General features: G+C 36.9%; 1 protein-coding gene across 2 annotated transcripts in view; it reads right to left on the bottom strand.

Moving 5' to 3' along the window:
• GAS2 (growth arrest specific 2) overlaps positions 1-18,561 on the bottom strand; it is an 87,455-nt gene that overhangs the window by 27,819 nt on the left and 41,075 nt on the right. For both annotated transcript variants that reach the window (XM_050974869.1, XM_009098714.4), the window contains exons 5-7: positions 13,586-13,649; positions 8,567-8,711; positions 5,278-5,385 (exon numbers count right to left, since the gene is read on the bottom strand). In XM_050974869.1, coding sequence (XP_050830826.1) covers positions 5,278-5,385; positions 8,567-8,711; positions 13,586-13,649 — 317 coding nt within the window. The remainder of the gene's footprint in view (positions 1-5,277; positions 5,386-8,566; positions 8,712-13,585; positions 13,650-18,561) is intronic.

Raw genomic sequence — 18,561 nt, 5'->3', positions numbered from 1 at the left:
CATGATGAACTAGATTGTTTTCAGAAGGGGATAAATAATGGCAACTGCATATTCAGTTTAACTCTAAATTCCACATTAGGAAAGGAGTTTTATCCCTTGACTTGTGTGTATTTCTAACAACTTGAACCCAATTTGTTCTTGCCAGAAAAGGAAACTCCCCATGACACCTGGGGAATGTCTTGCTTTGCCATCTTTAGCTCTTGCTAAGGAAATCAGCTCAATTTTAGGGTGATACTCTTAGACACAAAGCTTCAGAATACTCTATCCTAGCCTCCCCCTGAGAAGGATTCTCTTTCTACTAATTTCAGGTAGTGTAATACTGTTATAACTTCAGTTCTGGAAGCCTAAATTATAAATACTATGGCAGAAAATGACCACAGGTGTATTAGTAATTTCTAGAACTAGAATGTTACTCTTCTTAAAGATGCTCTACACCCTAAAAAAGCACAATATGATTTGCTAAAAATGTTTGTTATCTCCAAATGGAGTTCTCATTGTGCAATAATTCATACAGAGAGACACTTGGAATTAAAGAAGAGATGGTATTTGATTGTCTACAGAAGGAGGTGACTGAGGCAAACCAGTCTGAGCTAAACTGCAGAGCCTGTCAGTTCCACTGAATCTGAATATTGCATCAAAGATATATTCTGTAAAAAAGTTTCCACCAAGTCTAACAAGAACTTCATTGGGTGAAAGTAAAAAGGAGTAATTTCAACAGTTTTCCATTAAATTAGGAGCTAATAATTTGACTTACAAAGGGTTTTTTTGTAAAGAAGTTTCTGATGAACCCTTTCAAAGTTCTAGACACAAAATTAACATGAATGGCTGCACAAATGCAGTGTGTCAGTGAAAAAAGGTAGCAAATCAAACCAAGAGGAGCAAAAAAATATGTATTTAATTTCTCATGCTTTGTGAGTTTGGACAACCCTCAGTGAGAATCAACTGTTTAACTGAAAATGTCAGTTCTCCAAAGGACCAGATAGTGGAGCTGTAGCTGCTTTTTTATTGAGTGCAAAACCAGCCCCATCAGGTACAGAGTGGAGAGAGAGATGTGATGGGCTTCTGGCTCCATGGAGACATCCAGGCCTAAATAAGGGAGGGGGGAAAATAAAGAATAAAGGGAGAGGCAGGAGAGAAAGGGTAACTAAAAGAAGAAGCGAGCTGCAACTTCAGCTGGGTTCTGCCTTAATCTCAATAGATAATGGTGGAGCACATTATCTATTGAGATTAATAGGTAGAACAATAGAACAAAATGGACTTCCTGACAGTTCCACAGGTCCAGCCACCCCACTGACACCTCCAGGATCACTCTTTGTCCAAGAGCTTCTGAGTCTTGTGGACTGAATTTTACTGGCTCTTTAAGGACTTTTTTGTTGTTGTTGTTTTAAACAATAAATGCAACCTGAGAAGGCTGAGAAGAATTCCACCTTCAGTAGCACTGAAATGTCATCTTTCCTGTGGTTGTAAAGCTGATGGAGAGGAATTGGTTCAAAGGAAAGAAGTGTCCAGCTGAAAGGTCTCCAAAACCACCTTGTACCTGGGGACAAACTGGGGCTGCCCTGCAGAGAAGCCTTCCCCCACTTCTGCAGTCTCCAGTTGGGAATTACTGCAGTTGGCTACAAACACAAAGAAGATGAGAAGCCCAAAGAGAACAATGACTGTTGCTGCCCTGAGGCCCAAGAGGTGCTTTCAGAATTCACTCAAAAATCCCAGGCATCCCACTGAATCTCCTTTGGAGTTAGGGTCATGAAAACTCCTGATGTGCCCATGATTTTGACATTTTAAACACCCTGGAAAGTTATTTCTTAGGGATAAAGCTTAGGAAAGGATTTCCACTGCTAAACACATAAACTCTTTCACAGATTGGAAGTGAACAGTTCTGGGAAAAGCAGAACAACTCTGAAAATCTTTGGAATAAGGAAGACAAAAAAAGCTTGGAAAATTATGCTGAAGGAAAAACAAAAGACAGAAACACAGCATACAAAAGCTGTGAGTACAAATGATGCATTTGAACTGGAAAGGCAGAGCAAAGCATTTGAGTCTTGAGATCTGTAGAATCAGTCTGCTTTCTATTTCTCCTTCTTTCCAGTTCTTCCATGGTATATGATACCTGGATGGTTTGGAGTCAAATGTACTTCTATATTTACACACAAGGACATTTTTCTCACCAGGAAGAGGCAATAGAGCCCACTAGACTGTCTGCAGAATGATATATATATATATAAAAAACCATATGGAGGTTTATTTATAAACATATATTAAACATATAAACATATATAACCATATTTTTATATCAAAACATATATATAAAACATATATAAACATATCTAAAATGATATGTTTATATATTTATATATTTAAGTAGAAACTTATATGTTTATATGTTTATATTTATACATAAACATATATGTTTATACATTTATATATTTAAATAGCAACAAAAATGTTTATATATATGTTATATATAAATGCCTATGATTATATATAAACATATATGCTTGTATATAAAGCATATGTATATGAACACATTCACACATATATTATATTAGTGAATCTAAAAATAAAATTTCTACACAAGTGCTGTAGCAGGTAAACAACACCTTTCCATCCCTGGGATTTAGAAGAAGAAAGTATTAAATAAACATTTTTTTATTATTATTATTGCTATACCAAAATTATGTTCCATGATATTAATTATTAAGGATACAGAGTCAGATATTTAAGAGCAATCACATGCTTATCCACTGGTCTGCATAAAAAACTGCTTTGGAGGCATGCAATTTTATCAGGAGATTTAAGTATCTTAATGTTTTTATGAAGTTTTGAAATTTCCCTTATTTCATGGATTTAAAACTTCCATTAGGAATTTAAATATTTTCTCACCTTAAAAGAAAAAAATTACTCTAACTTTAACGGGACCACTTTTTGCTACATATTCCAAAGGATTTCCTTTCCTTTGAATTACTTTAAATTGACTCATGTACTTTGTTTCTGTGATCTTTTTCATTAAATCTATGCTCTGCCATGTTTTATTTTGCTTTGCTATTCCTTGTTCACTTATTTCATATATAGATATAAATTAATAAAAAGAGGAACTTGGCACACTTTGAATGCTGGTTTGGGGTATTTTTTTCCTAACAGAACTTGCAGAATTAGGAAAAAAATTACAGATATTATTAAATAATTTCTAAAAAAATAATTTTAGCCATAAATTAATAGGAGTTAACTCCTAGCACATGGCATTACTGAAATGATAAAGGTTTTAAATTCTATAGAGGTTCCTGGATAAAGCCAACAGGCTAATACAGTAGTGGGTATACTAAACCATCTTAAAACAATGAAACTGTTGATCTCAATTCAACTAGAACCCAATGGGTTGAAAACAAACAGAATTTGGCTGTGTCACACTGTGTAAAGAGCACACAGCCCAGGAGGAACTACCTCATGGCATCAAAAATACCAACAAAATTAAAATCAGCTCCACACCCCGAATGTGCTTTTTCACAACTGTGCAAAGGATTCCAAAGAAAGGCTAAAATATCTAGTTATGTACCCAAGAACATGTAGAGTGAAGAGTAAAAACTTACTGTGATCCAGTGAAGTGTTCCAAAGTGAAGCTCAAACCAACCAGACCCAAAAGACAACTGACTTTTAAAACCTAGGAAAATGAACTTGTTCCCACTGAAATGCATGGCAAGTTTCCACTGACATAAGTTTTGTAGGAATGATCTTTAATACTGCTGTTTAATCCCTAATCTATATTACTGTTATTTTTTTGCACAGTTCAACTTGGAATGCAGCAAGGCAGCAAGTGTGATATGAAAAGGGATTTTTGTTTGCAAACTTGGAATGAAATCTGGCTTGGACTAGATTGCATAATAAAGAAGCCAGCAAAAGGGAATTTGACACTCACCATCCTGGCAGAACTCAAGTTTCTCAAAACAAAAATATTAAAAATACTTTGATACTGTTTTTAAAATGAAAACCAAAAGGAAGAAAATGTAAATGTTAAACTGTGCCAGATTACTGAGGTCTTTGGTTAATAATCATTACCTTTTTAAAGTGGTATGAAACCAGTAATAAAGCTGCTACCTAAATATACAGCAGAATTTAAAAAAAGATCTCTTCCTGGCTACAAACCAGAAAAGCTATTAATCCTTCATACCAGCATGATCTGAGGTTTAACAAATCCCTAATTTCTTCTTCTTTATGACCTATTACTGAATTAATTAGGAGTTCTCAGTACTTATTCAGCACAATACTTGCACACGTTCCCAACCTCACACTCCCCAAAAAACCCAGACCCTTCTCTGGCTTCACTGACTTCACTGGGAGCTATGCTAAGCACAAGTTAGTGACTGAATAATAGCTCTGGTATTTTGTTCAACCAGGAACTTGACTTCTGCAGATAAGAAGGGATCCCTCTGACCTCTTCTGTTTACAAGTGCTCAGTTTGATCAGGTCACAGTTATGTGCCTTTAGCACAATAGGGATAACAGTTATTTGAGAGCAAGCCCTATAATTTTGTCATGACTCAAGGATAGTGCATGTGGAGAAGAAAATGAGAAAAAGCACAGTATGAATCAGATTAACATACAACTACAGAACAAAAAGATTAGCATATTTTCAATTGTTATTACCATAGCCATATATAGAGAGGATTAAGTGGATCAGAAGAATTAATCTTTGAAAGTATAGATGTGCTAAATTCAGCCATATAATAATGCTAGCAAATATTGATACTGATTAACTTTGTGCTGTGGGAGTTAATAATCTACATACAAATACAGCTCTGGCTTTGGAAATACCTGCTCATCAAATGACATTCTATGGATTTTAATGGTTTGCTCAGGCTGCTTCAGCAATATATCTTAGTCATGCCTTGGCAATTCAATGATCATGAAGCCTTTGATCTGTTTCCTGACCTGCTAAATAGTATCAGGTAAAACAGAGTGGCAGAAAGGCTGTTCTAATGCAGGGGATATTCTTTCAAGCCAAACTGAGAAGTCACCAGGTCTATTTCTGAAGACTTTTCTTTCAGTTGCAATTGATTAAAGAGAGAGCAAATTCAATGACCCAAAGTCAGAAGGAATATTTATCCCATTAATAATTCCTTGGGCCACTTAACACACTGCAGGTTATTTATTCTCCAACAGTGTCATAAAAATGAGTCAGTGCTGGTTAACCAGAAAATATTTTTTCCTGTTAATCAGTGATGTAATTTTCAAAGTGGAAGGCAGCAGTAAAGTAAAAACAAAGTAAAAATAAAATCTTTACCCTAATAAAAAGGATCTTCTCTCCAACTCTGTATCTTCCCTGTGAAAGACGCTCCACACAGAACTTATTAGGGCATTTACAAGGTGGATCTTCAGAAATGTGTTTAACCTGTAAAACAAGAAGTTATTCATAGGAACTGTTTAAAATAGCATGGATAGCAACATAAGACTGTCATATCATTTAGTACAAGTCTTAATTGATGATATTGTTCTTGGTTTTGCTTATTTCTGTAACCCCAAAAAGCACCCTGTGGTGCTTCCAATAGCACTGATTTAGTAGCTGAGTTAAAAATGTTACACAGTCCAGCATCAAATTTGCACTCTTTATCTGAAGTCAAGCAGTTTGTTACATGGAGGTTAGCACCAAACTTTTGTAAGTGTGTTCTCAGTGTTTCATGATGAATCAGCTCACAGTGCTAATACAGCTAACAGGCAAAATGAAGATGTCATGAGATGCATCCTGCCTTCTAAATATAGAAAAAACAGAGGTATCTTCCTTACCAGTAAGAGGCTCTGCCTCTTTAAAATTGTGCTCAAACACCTTAGGGAAAAAGCACACAGAAAATACTGTGACATGATTAAAAATTAATGCCAAGACACTCCCCAGTAGTTTCAAGTGCCATTTGATGATCTCCTTGTCATGGCTGGTTCAGTCTCAGTTAATTTAAAGGGACCTCAACAACACTATCACTGCCAAACCTAACTACATAACCCCAAAAAATAAGGGCTGATAAAAAACCAGATGAAAACCTCCTTCCTGCATGTTATTGGCTGCATCAGTTTGACTTTGGCCTCCTTGCTCTGTCACATGCTACCAAAGACAGTGACATCAGTAAAAGAACACTTTGTACTCTTCAAAGATGGGAAAGTAGCAAAGGCATCAACACCAAGACAGCAGGTCTGGCTGTGAAACTCCTCCTTGGCATTCCAAGTGCACTTGTGCATAGGAACAGCAAGAACAAGTGCAGCATTTCCATAACTGTAATTTTCTTGGACAAAATACATACCTAGTGTGTCAACATCAAACAATGCAAAATGCCAGAGGAACTTGTAGATGTTTGTCCACTTCAATATTCCAAAGACATTTTCATGTCCAGTTTGTAAACCAAGGCCTGCAAAAATGGTCTGAGGCCCATGAAAGGCTATTTTCAGAATAGCAAACAAATTAAGGTCTTAAATTGTTTCATAAAAATAAAAAATGCTTGGCCGAAACTGTAACACTCTAATGAGTGTTTTGTTTATCATGAATATATAAGGCTTCTGAAGTACAAACTTTTTCATATCTGCTTGAAGAATTAAGTTATAGGATGTTAAATAAGCCAAAAAGAACTTTTAAGGCAACCAATTATTGTTTCTATATTTTTGAAAACAGCCCTGTTGAGTGATTTAAAGGCTTTCCAATTATTTCTGAAATGGTTCAATGCCTTTACCTGAATAACTTCATTACCCTGTGGAGGGGAAGTATAAGTAATTTTTATAAGTATTCTTAGGACTTGTTTATTTTTAATCAGGGTATAATATTTTTATGAAGAAAAATAACTAAAATAACACTAAACAGAGGAACTCTACATGTATTGTACACACAAAAAATATTTCTCAAGTATCAGATGAGTTGTCCTCAGTTTGAATGAATCATGTTTTGAATTTTAAGATCAGTTACTCAAATTATTTTTATCAACATGGATGAGACTTAGCCTCCATTTCTGGTGAATAAACTATTTAGGTAGTTAATGTACAATAGGAATAATTTACATTAAATCAGTGGCTGATGACTTAAATCCAAGTGCAGCTTGCTGAGGATGAAAAAGGTGTGTTCCTGTATTTCTTGGAAGGTGGTACCAAGACTGGATCGTGCTTGGGGAGCTTTTTGGCCATGAATTCATGAGGGATTCCTGACATAATATCCTCTGGCATTATCCCCCTGACTGCTGGAAATGGAACTTAATGCTTTGTCCAGCAGAGTTCATAGAAGGAATCAAAACCCAGAGTTACTGGGCCTAAACAAGTTCAAGGTTGTTTTGAACTGTGTAAGACCAAAACAGACCCATCTTCTGCCTGTGGAGAATGAAAGCCACAGATCTTTTCTCGTGTAAAACAGAGGATAATAAGATCTTCAGTGCTGATCCTGCTGTTCTGGGTTCCATTGCCTTGCTGTCCCAAAGGACACAGAAGTATTGAGTGGAATTTGGAAATCAAATAAGGAAGCAGAGGGAGGAATTATATTCTATTTTACTTTAAGTCTGGACTATATGAGAAACTGCTGCTATTTTATGGTGTGAGTGTCTGGGGCAGTGCAGGTCAGGGCTCTAGCTGGATGAATTCCATTCTGTTTCTATCCATACTGCTTTCTAAATTAAAGGAGGTGGCTAGAGAAAACCTACATTCTCTCTGTTCAATTTCTACATGATATGCAACCACCAGCCTCCTTCCACACAGAACTGTTCTTTCTCAATTCTGCTGAAACACAAGTGCTTTTGCAAAGTTAAGGAAGAAATACAAACCAGAAATTTTTAAATGTAATTATAGTCATCAAATAAAAACAAAAAAGGAGTGTTTCAATAAAATGAAGGAACATTATATTCCATCTGCTCTTTGTAACAGGAAAGTGGCACATGGATTTTTCAAGAAGTGCTTTGTAACTCCCAGGTGGCACATCTACCTTGCACTGTAGTAGTTACTATGGTAACTGCCTCTTTTTACAGGCTAGATTTGTACTTTTCCAGTTTAACCTCTTCATGGTCTCAAAATGTGTCCTTTTCATCTGGCTCCAGCTATTTCAAATGAACCCCTGTGGGTCTGCACCAGAAACATGAACACACAATACGCTGCAACAATTTAATGAAATTCAAAGCAGGATTCTAACAATGAGGAAAACAATGCTTGTTTTTTACTATGTGAGAATCATGCAGAACAGCATAAAAATTAGGCTGAAATATCTCAGAAGTGTTTGTTAACATTCAGTACAAGTCAGTAGGAGCCAAATCTTGTCCTGACTCAGTCCTTCCTCAGACAAAGCACCAAGTGGGAGTTGGTGAATAAGGATAAAAGAGTAATAAGAAGGGAATGTGGCCCTAAGCACAAAGCTAAGCTAAGCTGCAGAGCTCCTACACAGTGTGACTTTTTTTTTCCCCTAAGCTTCAGACATAAATAATTGTGGTCAAAAAGCAAATACTCTAAGTCTACAAATGTTTAAAATAGAGTGAGATGTTAAACTCAGGCTTGTGTGTGTTTTGCAAGTGAGTGCATGTCAGAATCAATAAGGTAGGAAGAAGCTTCCTCCCACAACTTACAGCATCATCCAACAGTTTCCCTGTGCTCTTTTTCCCAGGAGACTTTGTGGGTGATGGTGAAGGAGATGGAAGGGGAGCTGAAAGTGTTTCCTCTTGTTCAATCTCTTTTTCCAATTTTATTAATCCAGGAGGTTCCACTCCACACCTTTTGGAAATGTGCACATAAGAAATTACTAATCCATATGAAGTATTATATACTTTCAAACAAAACAGTGGAAAGAATTTCTACTTTGTGTACAATAACAGAATGATACACACACTAATAGACATGTTTAAAATACACCAACCCATACTGCCATCATTTCAAATTAATAGAAAAAAAAATTTAGAAGCAGCCTCTCAGTTAATCAAATTTACAGAAAATACAGGGACTTTTTCAGCTTCTCTGTCTGATATTATATACGTTGGTGAATAATTTATCAACAACACTAGACATCAAAAATTGCAATATCATGCAAGACAGAATCAAGTTCAGTACATTTGCACTTATTTCTATTTTTTTTTTTATTACCAAACAGCATCTTTTCAAATTACTTAACAACTTATATTTTAGGTTAGTATTTTCTGAAGAAATGCAAATGCAAAGGGATTAAGGGCTTTCCTGGTTTCAGCTATTGCACTGAATTTATAGATGAGTAAACTGAGACATGGCCACTACTCTTCAATTCTGCTAATTGATTTTTGACATCCAGCCTTCAGATCTCTGCTCACAGGGGCAACACACTTGTAGCTCCAGCTAGAACAAAATGAATGGACAGACTCAAACCAGAGCACTTGAAGAGCAAGGTTCTTTTGGAAAGACCTTCTGAAAGCTTTATGGCAAGTGATTGAGTCAGTATCTCACAGCAAGCAGCAGAGCTTGGACAGAAGTCAAAAATGTAAAAGCCCATCCCATTTTTCTAACTGATAATCCCCTTCTGGTTTTGGGGTTTTTTGTCTGCCAACACTGAACAAAACCCAGAAAAACATCCAAAGTGTCATGTCATGGTTATATTTTCTGAAAAATCCTCTTTGCCCAGGATTTCTTCTCTTGGGAAGCTGAGAAGCTTTAGAGAAAAATGAAAACAATATTATCTAATTTGCTTCTGCTGTGTTTTGCTGCTTTGGAATGTGGTTGGAGATGGTTTATCCAACAGGTGAATTGTTTTACTTAATGACCAATCCCAGTCCAAGTGTGTCAAGACTCTGAAGCCAGTCACAGGTTTTAATTAGTGTCTTTGTTAAACCTTCTATTAAGTATCCTTCCTCTATTCCATTGGTATAGTTTAGTATAGCATTCTTTAATATAAGCACATAAAATAATAAATTAACCTTCTAAAAACATAGAGTGAAATTCTCAATTCCTCCTTCGTCCTGGAGACCCAGCAAATACCACACCAGAGCTCCTTTTTCAGAGAATGACTTCAGCTTGGAAAAGTTATCACACCAGGTGGACTTCTCATAGCAAACTACTTGTAAAAATGAAATTATATTTTTCTCTGCAGCAGAAAAGTCCATAATCCAAATGCAGAACTATGCTGACTTACCTAGATAAAGACCTGGACACTAAAATATTGAGCATTAACAAATACATACCATGAAAATGAAAGCTAAATACCATAATGATCTTAGAAGTGCACAGAGAAAAGATATAAGCACACATACTAGCTTTTGCATTTTTCTGATAATGTTTAATTTAGTCATACTGCTGCCTAGTAAATTAATAGAAAGCAAAGCAAGAACCAAATCTGTGCTTGTATTGGCTTCTAACTGGTGCAGTCTGAGTAATGAAAAGTCAGCCAACACTGAAGCAAGCACTTATATACAATCTATTTACTTCCTGTCTGTCTGCAGATGCTGACAGGCTGTAAATCATGGAATTCCCCCGGGCTCTAAGCCTACTTCTGCATACAGCCTTACTCATCAAACAAAACTCTTCCACTCTAAGAAATGTTGCTTCTTTGCTTCTGATACTTTTCATGGTTTCTAAATTTTGTCTTTGTGACAGATTTTTAAAGTTTCCTGTACTTCCAGTATTCTGAATTCCTCTGATGAACAACTGGAAAATAAAATCAACGCTCAAACAAACACACCCCCTTTTTTTTTCCCCCACATGCTGTATGAACCTGAAGCAAAGTTGCTGGAAAGCTGAAATTGTAAAAAGCCACATCTTTTCTGAGAGGGGTAGAGGTGCAAATTCTGGGAAGGTATGCTGAGCATTTCCTTTTCTGCTCCTTTCTAGCCTGGCTGCTCACAGCTCCACGTGAAGCAGCAGTGCACTGTAACATGATCTCTGCTCGACTCCTCAGAGCACCACTTTCCATTTTTATCAAGGTAAAATTGAATACAATAGCAGAAAGACCTTGAAATTGCTCAACAGTAATTCCCAAAGAGCTGTGAGGGTTGTTTAACCCTGCAGAGTTTAACGGCAACACAAGAACTTCATCCTTTGTGCAGAAAAAATAATTTAGCTGTTTTCCACTGTATAATCTCTGAATTTCAAATACTTAGGAGAATGTTGGACCTGTGCAACCTACTGCAATAGTCCTGTGCAATTTCAGAGGTCAATTCCACCCTGTAGGACACTTCCCTCTCTCATAAATCTCACTGTGTTGACATAACATCTGCCAGTGACACAAGGCCTCCTTCTAACTATTGAAGTTTTGCAGACAATCTCAGAACTTTGTTTTCATAAAAAGCTGAAATTCAGGATAATTTATCAGGCAATTGTATTTTTATTTATATAAAAATACAACTTTGATCTGCCACTCTTTGAGCCAAGTGGTGACACCAGTTTCCCACTCACTGTGCAGTCCATCCATCAAGACAATCTGTCCCTGATTTGTCTAACAGGACACTGACACAACATGATAAAAGCATTGCTAAAGCAAAGGTAAATTATCACCTGCCTCCCCTCCTCCAGAGAGGATCTTCTGAACACAAGTTCAAGTTCAGCAGAACAGAGCTCAATTTAACTCCTCCTCAAGCAATCCTCATTCTTCCTCACTTGTGCCTCAATCACAAGTCCATTGGCATTAAATAAAAAAGCTCAGGTTGACTTTGGGGAGTTACAGAGCTGAGGACTGACAGTAACCTAGCTGGGCAAAGTGTGCCAAAAGCTGAGGCCTCATGATGAGTAAGCCTCTCTGAACATATCTTTCTGCTTCTAAAATTACTCAGTGTCTCTGACACTTTTTGTTCTTTAAAAACAGACTGAGGCACTTTTTCAAAGATCTCCAGAGCTCCTGTTCTGGAAAGCTGATCCCTAAGACTGCCAACAAAGCATCCATCCATTCTGTCTTGTTTAAAGCAGCACAACATCCTCCCTTTAATGTGCTCTTTCCTACACTTAAAGAAGGCAATTATCATTCTCCTTTTCCATACAGCTCTAGTTTATCACAGCTCAGGCAAAACAGGCATCAAATATTTGATTTTCAGTTGTATTAACCTGACTTTCCAGTTCAGTTTTTGTGTACCTTGGAAGTGTACAAGATTATAAATGGGGATTGGTTTGGTTTTGAAGAGATAGGAGAGCAGGGAAAAGCAGAGAGACATGTTATTTGACCCCTAAGCTATAAATAAAATTAAAATAAAGAAACAAATACAGAAACAGAAATACAATATATAAAATAATATTAATTATACATGGTAATATTCATGCATTATAAATAGCAAATACAACAGAAATATTTTAAGGGTAAAGGGAGAGATATGCATAATAAATGAAAGAATGGTTTATTTATTTGTTCAGTACTTCTTTTCATGTCTGGAACAGAAAGCATCTGCGACATGGAAGCTTAAGACAAATATAAAGGATAAGATTCTCTTTTCATTCCCTTGTAGATCTATTGAGACATCAACTCTCACTGCAAAATGAGGTAAATCTAACTCAAGTTTAGCAGAGTCCAACACTGCCTAACCCCAGTTAGGGGGTTATCAGCCCCAGCTGGTACTATAAATAACCAGCTGGGGCTGATAGCCCTGCCAGTTCTGCCCCAGCACAGGGGCTTTGGGTGCTGGCAGATCCATCTCCAAGCTGGTCTTGAAAGCACAGTTTGTTTGCTCAGGTAAATTAAGATTCATTAATTTTAATTTCATTATGCACCTGCAGATCAAAATACTTCCCTCTTTGTGGGAAGTGAAAACAGTTTGCCATTTGAACTCAAGTTCCAGAGACAGCAAAATAAGTGAAAACCTAAAATCACTATTTTTTTGATCATTGCTGTTCCCATGCAAGCTTCCACTGACAGCAAGGGTTTTCCTGAAACTTGACCATGAGACAAATTTCTAGTTTTCCATTCATAAAACATGAATACACATGATGCATTTTAACACAGCCAATACTAGTTCTAAAACTAGGAACAAACAGGGGTCTCCCTCACCTTGATTGTTACCACAAGGAATTCTTCTGAAATTAATGGAACTATCTGAACAGCAAGATACTCCAACTTTACACACATCAATGAGTGCAACTGCAATTTACATGCAAGACTGGGCAGCAGTGCTGCTGCTCATGTATTTTTCACTGAATCTTATGCACTATGCTGGTTAAATCTGCATCTGCAAAAAGGGGGATAAAATCATTCTAATTACTGTCATTTTGATTGCTCAGCAAAAGTCTGCCTTGATGTCAAAGATAACATTACAATGTACTGAACGTCCAGCACAGCTAAAATCATCTTGGTCAGATTTAGATCAAGTGAAGATCATGTTATACCAGCAAACTTCATTAAATTGCAGTTGTTTACAGAGAGATCTGACTTTAGAAGGAGAAATGGCTCAAAGCTTTACAGAAAAAAAAAAATAATTCTCAAACCCTTCCTCTCCTAATAGAAGAACAGCCTACAAATATCTTCACTGAGGTACTGATATTTTGTAATATTTGCTAACAATTGCCCTCAAGAGTGACATCAAGACAAACATTCTATTTGAACCTAACGAGCACAAAAGTTAGCTTGAGATGTGCTGATTCAATATGTCTGTCAATAGCCCCTGCTGTCAAGAATGCAAATTTTTCAACAGTCTTTGATTTTCACCTACCTTGCTGCAATTCTTCCAAGTTCCAGCAAACAAAGGCACACCTCTCTTGGCTGCTTGTGGAGTACTGGAAAAGCAAAATGAAGATGGGAAAACATTGATAAAAGCTATTTTAAAGATCTTAGTGATGGAATGGAACCTAATCATCAACATCTGTTACTCTTGACTCCGATAAACCTTTGTTTTCTTTGGCTTGCAGTGGAGTTTTATTGGAATAAAAAAAGATGGGATTGATGAGTGGTTTTCAGAGTTCAGAAGCTCCATTTAATTATCTAAATCACTGAATAATTATTTGGGGTAATTGGTTATCTGCAAGCAGTTCATAACTATTTAAAAATAATCAAGAGATCTGGCAGATTGAAAACACTTTAATTAGTAGAAAATCAATAATAATAAAATTAGAGTGATGCTTTTCTTTCTAAAAACTAAGAGAATTCATATATTTTAGATCACTATTTTTCTTAGCCAATTTAATTTAATAAAAAAACAAAGTTGCATTAAGAAAGACATACCTCACTAAATATTTGGTCCTGATTTTTTTTTCCACATCTACTCCCAGAGTAAATATGAAACTAGAATGCTTTAGGCATCAGTTCTTCACAGTATAAAAATCCCCAACAGAGAAAAAAGAGTTTCTTCATACATACATAAAATGTAAGTCTGCATGCCTGGATTCCACAAAAAGTAAGTTTTTTATGATTCAGAAGTAGTTGTGACACAGCATGATCTCATTTTTGTGAGAGATTGAAATGTTAGGGGTTAATGTCCCAACCATCCATTTGCAAAAGCAGCAGGTGCTTTGCTGAGGCCAGGTTTGCACTCCTGACTGGAAAGAGAGGGGGAAGAGTTTTGGGGTGTGTGGGGGTGAAATATCTCAGCTGTGTAAGAGCAGTCCAGGCACAGAGGTGCTGTGCACCCACCACAACCAACCAACAAATTGAGTTTTGAGTTAAATTAGGGAAAAGACTCATGAGAAGCAGATTCTGCTTTTTAGTGCAATAGTGCTTTTTATCATGGTAATCTCCTCCCTTACAGAAGTGGCTCAGGTGTAAATCTCCCCTCTGTGGAAGGTATTGGGACACTGCCATGGGCCTGCAGGCATCCATCCCTTCATGGGCTCACCCCACCCTCAACATCACTTTCAACAAGAGACATGGAAATTGCAGCAATTAAGTCTCACTTCACTCACTTCTTATCCTTTCTCTCTTCTCCCTCTATATTTTCTCAAGTGGTATTTTTATATTTTGCTGCATTTCTGTAGATGATAACAGCCAAAATGGCTACATGCCTCCTTTACATTGAAACCAACCTGATCTAAAATAAACCTGCCATATGCATATATATATGTAAACTCAGTGTGGTTTCCCCTGCCCAAAGAAATCTATTAACCAGAACCTCAGTTACCTTTGCCTTCAGGGGTGAGTTATAGAAATTATCAAATACCACCATAAACCATTACATTGTTTTTTTTCTCCATGATTCAGAATAGGTAATGTTCTGTAAAGAAGTTCAGCAAAGCATACAAGCAAAATCCAAAATCAGTAAATCAAGAAAGGTCTGTGGCTGTTTGTATAATCAACTACCCAAAACTTCAAGAAGAAGAAAAGAGAAAATAGTAATTGTAATCTACTCTTCAGAAATACCTACTAAAGCCCTGATGTTGTTGTGAGTAAAAAATCAGGTTTTAAAAATTTCCACAATATTAAAAAAATTTGCACCTTACATTCCAGATTGAATTGAGACCAAAACCTAATTGTGTGACTCTTTGTATAAATCAGAAAAAACCAGAACATCATCAAAATAAATTTGTTTTACTGAGTTAAGGTCCAGAAAACAGCTATATAAACTTTTGGTAATCTAAAGACTCACCTAACTCAAATGCACGAATTAAAAACACCATACCTGAAAAAGATATTTTAATGTCTAGTTGAAGCCATCTCTGAAAGCCATCACTTAGTTCTGTGTATGTATGAGGCCCAAAAGGAGACCCCAGAGCCTTGAACATCTCCAAGGCAGACCTCCAGTGCCTTCAACTGGAGCTCCTCTGACATGGATAAGTGTAAATGGGGTGAGCTGAATGCTCATCCCAACATTTCTCCCCAGTGTCTGTGCAGCCCTTTGAGAGGCATGCATTTATCCTCTAATCCCATCCAAATGTATTTCCAGAAGTGAAACTGCAGAGCATGAAAACTAAACAGGCACTGCACTAGGAAAAACATATTTATTCTTCAGCCATCTGTTACTAAGAATATAAATGATGAACACTTGGACATTCAGCTATTTTCAATATTCTTCCTTCCCACTACATAGTAATTACATTAAATATTTACATTTGCTAGTAATCAGTACTTTTAAAGTGTTACATTCGTGACCCTAGAACTATATTCTGCTATTTTGGTTTTAAACTGGTTGTGACAGCCCCAGAATGAAACTTGATTTTAAGAAGTAAGGCATACCCCAAAATATAAATAGAATAAACTGGATTTGAAATAGTCAAACCAAGCAAATTGCAATTCATCCATATGTACATCTGAATGACTTTGGAATGGAAGAAAAGGAGAGGTTCAACTACCACTATTTGCAAAAAGATCCATAAATATAGCTGGAAAAAAAATTTGATTAAGAAAGTAAAAAAATTATCTACCCAAACAAAATTCATAGACCTTTAGCAAGTCTGACTCAACATAATCTAGACACATTTTCATGCAATTCACACAGAACAATGTGGCACAGTGACATCATTGTTAGAGCATGGAGACGTGTGCAGGCAATAACCAACCATGAAAACAAACACCAGGGCATCTCATAAGACAGTGCTTCTGATGAGAGAATACCAGCATTCCTGAGGACTATACAGCATATGTATCTGGGGACTTCAGAGACCAATAAATGTCATTTTGTGCAGATCCCCTGCAGAAAATGAATGGAAATATCCATCTTTCTAGAGAATCTCACTGATGGCATTAGCTTGACAAGAATGCAATGAGAGGATAGAGAAATAGTACAAGCAAGTCTGGCTTATTTTAGGTGTCCTGCCTTTTCATCTCAACTCTTTAAATGCCCCTTATCTGCTGTCCTCACTGCCTGCATCTTTCCATGCTACCTCCAGCCACTCTTTGTTTACAATAATTCCTTTTCAGTTCCTGGAAGTTTTTATCCTTGCAATAACATTTCTTCACACTGCTCCCATCTTGTTGCTGTCCCATTCTCTTTTTACAGATATTCCTCTTTTGTTCACTCAACCTTTGTGCTTCCCCAGAGGTCCTCACCTTCTCAGGTTTCTGTGGCTGAAATGGCTCCTGAGGTATTAAAAAGTTTCTTTTTTCCCAGCCTCATGACCAAAAAAGAAGTTGAGATTTGTCAGTTCTGCTTTTCAAGGTTGTTTATTTTCCCTTATCTGTTCCATTCCTTCCCTGCCCTGCTGAGCTCTGTCCAGCAGGTCGGGTTGGGGCACAGTCCCTGCCCTTGGGGTGCTGTTGGCTTTTTATACTAAGAACTACCTGTGCTTTATTTACAATAATTTTCCAATCCCTATCACCTGTGTTAGTCTGTCTGTGCTCTAAAGCAATCCAGAAGTGTCACCATCACAGCAGAAGGTGGAGGACAAGAAGAAGGAGAAGAGGAGGAGGAGGAGGAGGAGGAGGAGGAGGAGGAGGAGGAGGAGGACAGGACATGCCAAAATCCCTCCCTCTTGCCTCTTTAACCCCCATTCTAAATCCCCAAAATTCTACTTTTTCACCCTGTGACAAATTCACTGTCATTCTACTCAACTCCTCACACAAAGTTGGGAATTGTTTCCATGGGCTAAAATCCAAGGCACAGGTGTGTTTGACTCCCTGCCAAGGTCTCTGAGCCCCTGCCAGGGTCTGGAGTCCTCCAGGACACCCAGAGGGATGTCCTGGGTTCTGACAGTGCCTGGATGCCACCAGGAGAATCAGAGGAGGAGCAGCCTCTGCTTCCAGCATTATCAGAACCTGTGACTGTGAGGAGACAGAACACACAATGCACATGGAGTCTGTGTCTTTACTGAGCAGGTTTAAACTGAAAGTTCACAATAACATTCAGGGGGTTTGTTTTGTTTGTGGTTCTGTGTTTGTTTTAAATGAGTAGAATATCCAATTACAGAAATAAATATGGAATATCCAATACAGAAATAAACTTCTCACAACTTCCTGCCAAGTTTCAAATCTTGGCTCCTAACACTTTTATAAACCATTTTTAATGAAGTCAGTCTTCCTTCTAACATAAACTTTTTTTTGTTTTAGAGATTAAGATATCAGGCATAGCTGAATCATAAAAAGTAAATATGATTTCTGTTTCTAATGCATTCCTTATCCCACTAGAAGCAAAGATTTTTACCAAGTGCCTTAGTATTTATTATCACAGGCTTCCAACTGCCATCAGAACTCACACTAGTTTAGGGAAAGTTTTCCAAAAGAATGGTCCTTTGGTCCTTCTTCCTATTGTCTCTCACATTTTCCTTTAATTTTTACTCTGATCCTACAGAAGACTTTTTGTTCTTAAAAAAAAAAAAAATATTGTTTTCTGTTAATTTATAACAAACTTACCCTTGTTCTGCATCAGAGTTATGCTCTGACACACTTGTGCTTCCCCTACAGTCCCTGCCCCATTTCAGCTCCATCACTTATGGAAATCTCAAAAGAATTCAGGTGTCAAACATACTAGATCTAAAGACAGTAGATAAGAATTAATGTAGAGGGGATATAGAGATCATCTGAACACTAATAATTTACTGAAATTCATTAGCTTAACATGCAAATCCAGTGGTAACAACAAAGAGTCTAGGATGCTTCTATAGTCCTCAAAATGAAACATATTCAGTAATATTATGAGTAGTTTAGTAAAGAGTTGTGAGAGATGGGACAGAATCTTTTTCTGATGCAACTTCAAGTAAATTTTACCATGGTGTTACAATATGTAGATGTTTCAGTATAAAAGAACAGAAAAAACTTCCATCT

The sequence above is a fragment of the Serinus canaria genome, chromosome 5 (genome assembly GCF_022539315.1).
Source record: "Serinus canaria isolate serCan28SL12 chromosome 5, serCan2020, whole genome shotgun sequence".
Lineage (NCBI taxonomy): Eukaryota > Metazoa > Chordata > Aves > Passeriformes > Fringillidae > Serinus > Serinus canaria.
The sequence above is the reverse complement of the archived record's forward strand: the minus strand, read 5'-3'. Positions and strand labels throughout refer to the sequence as shown.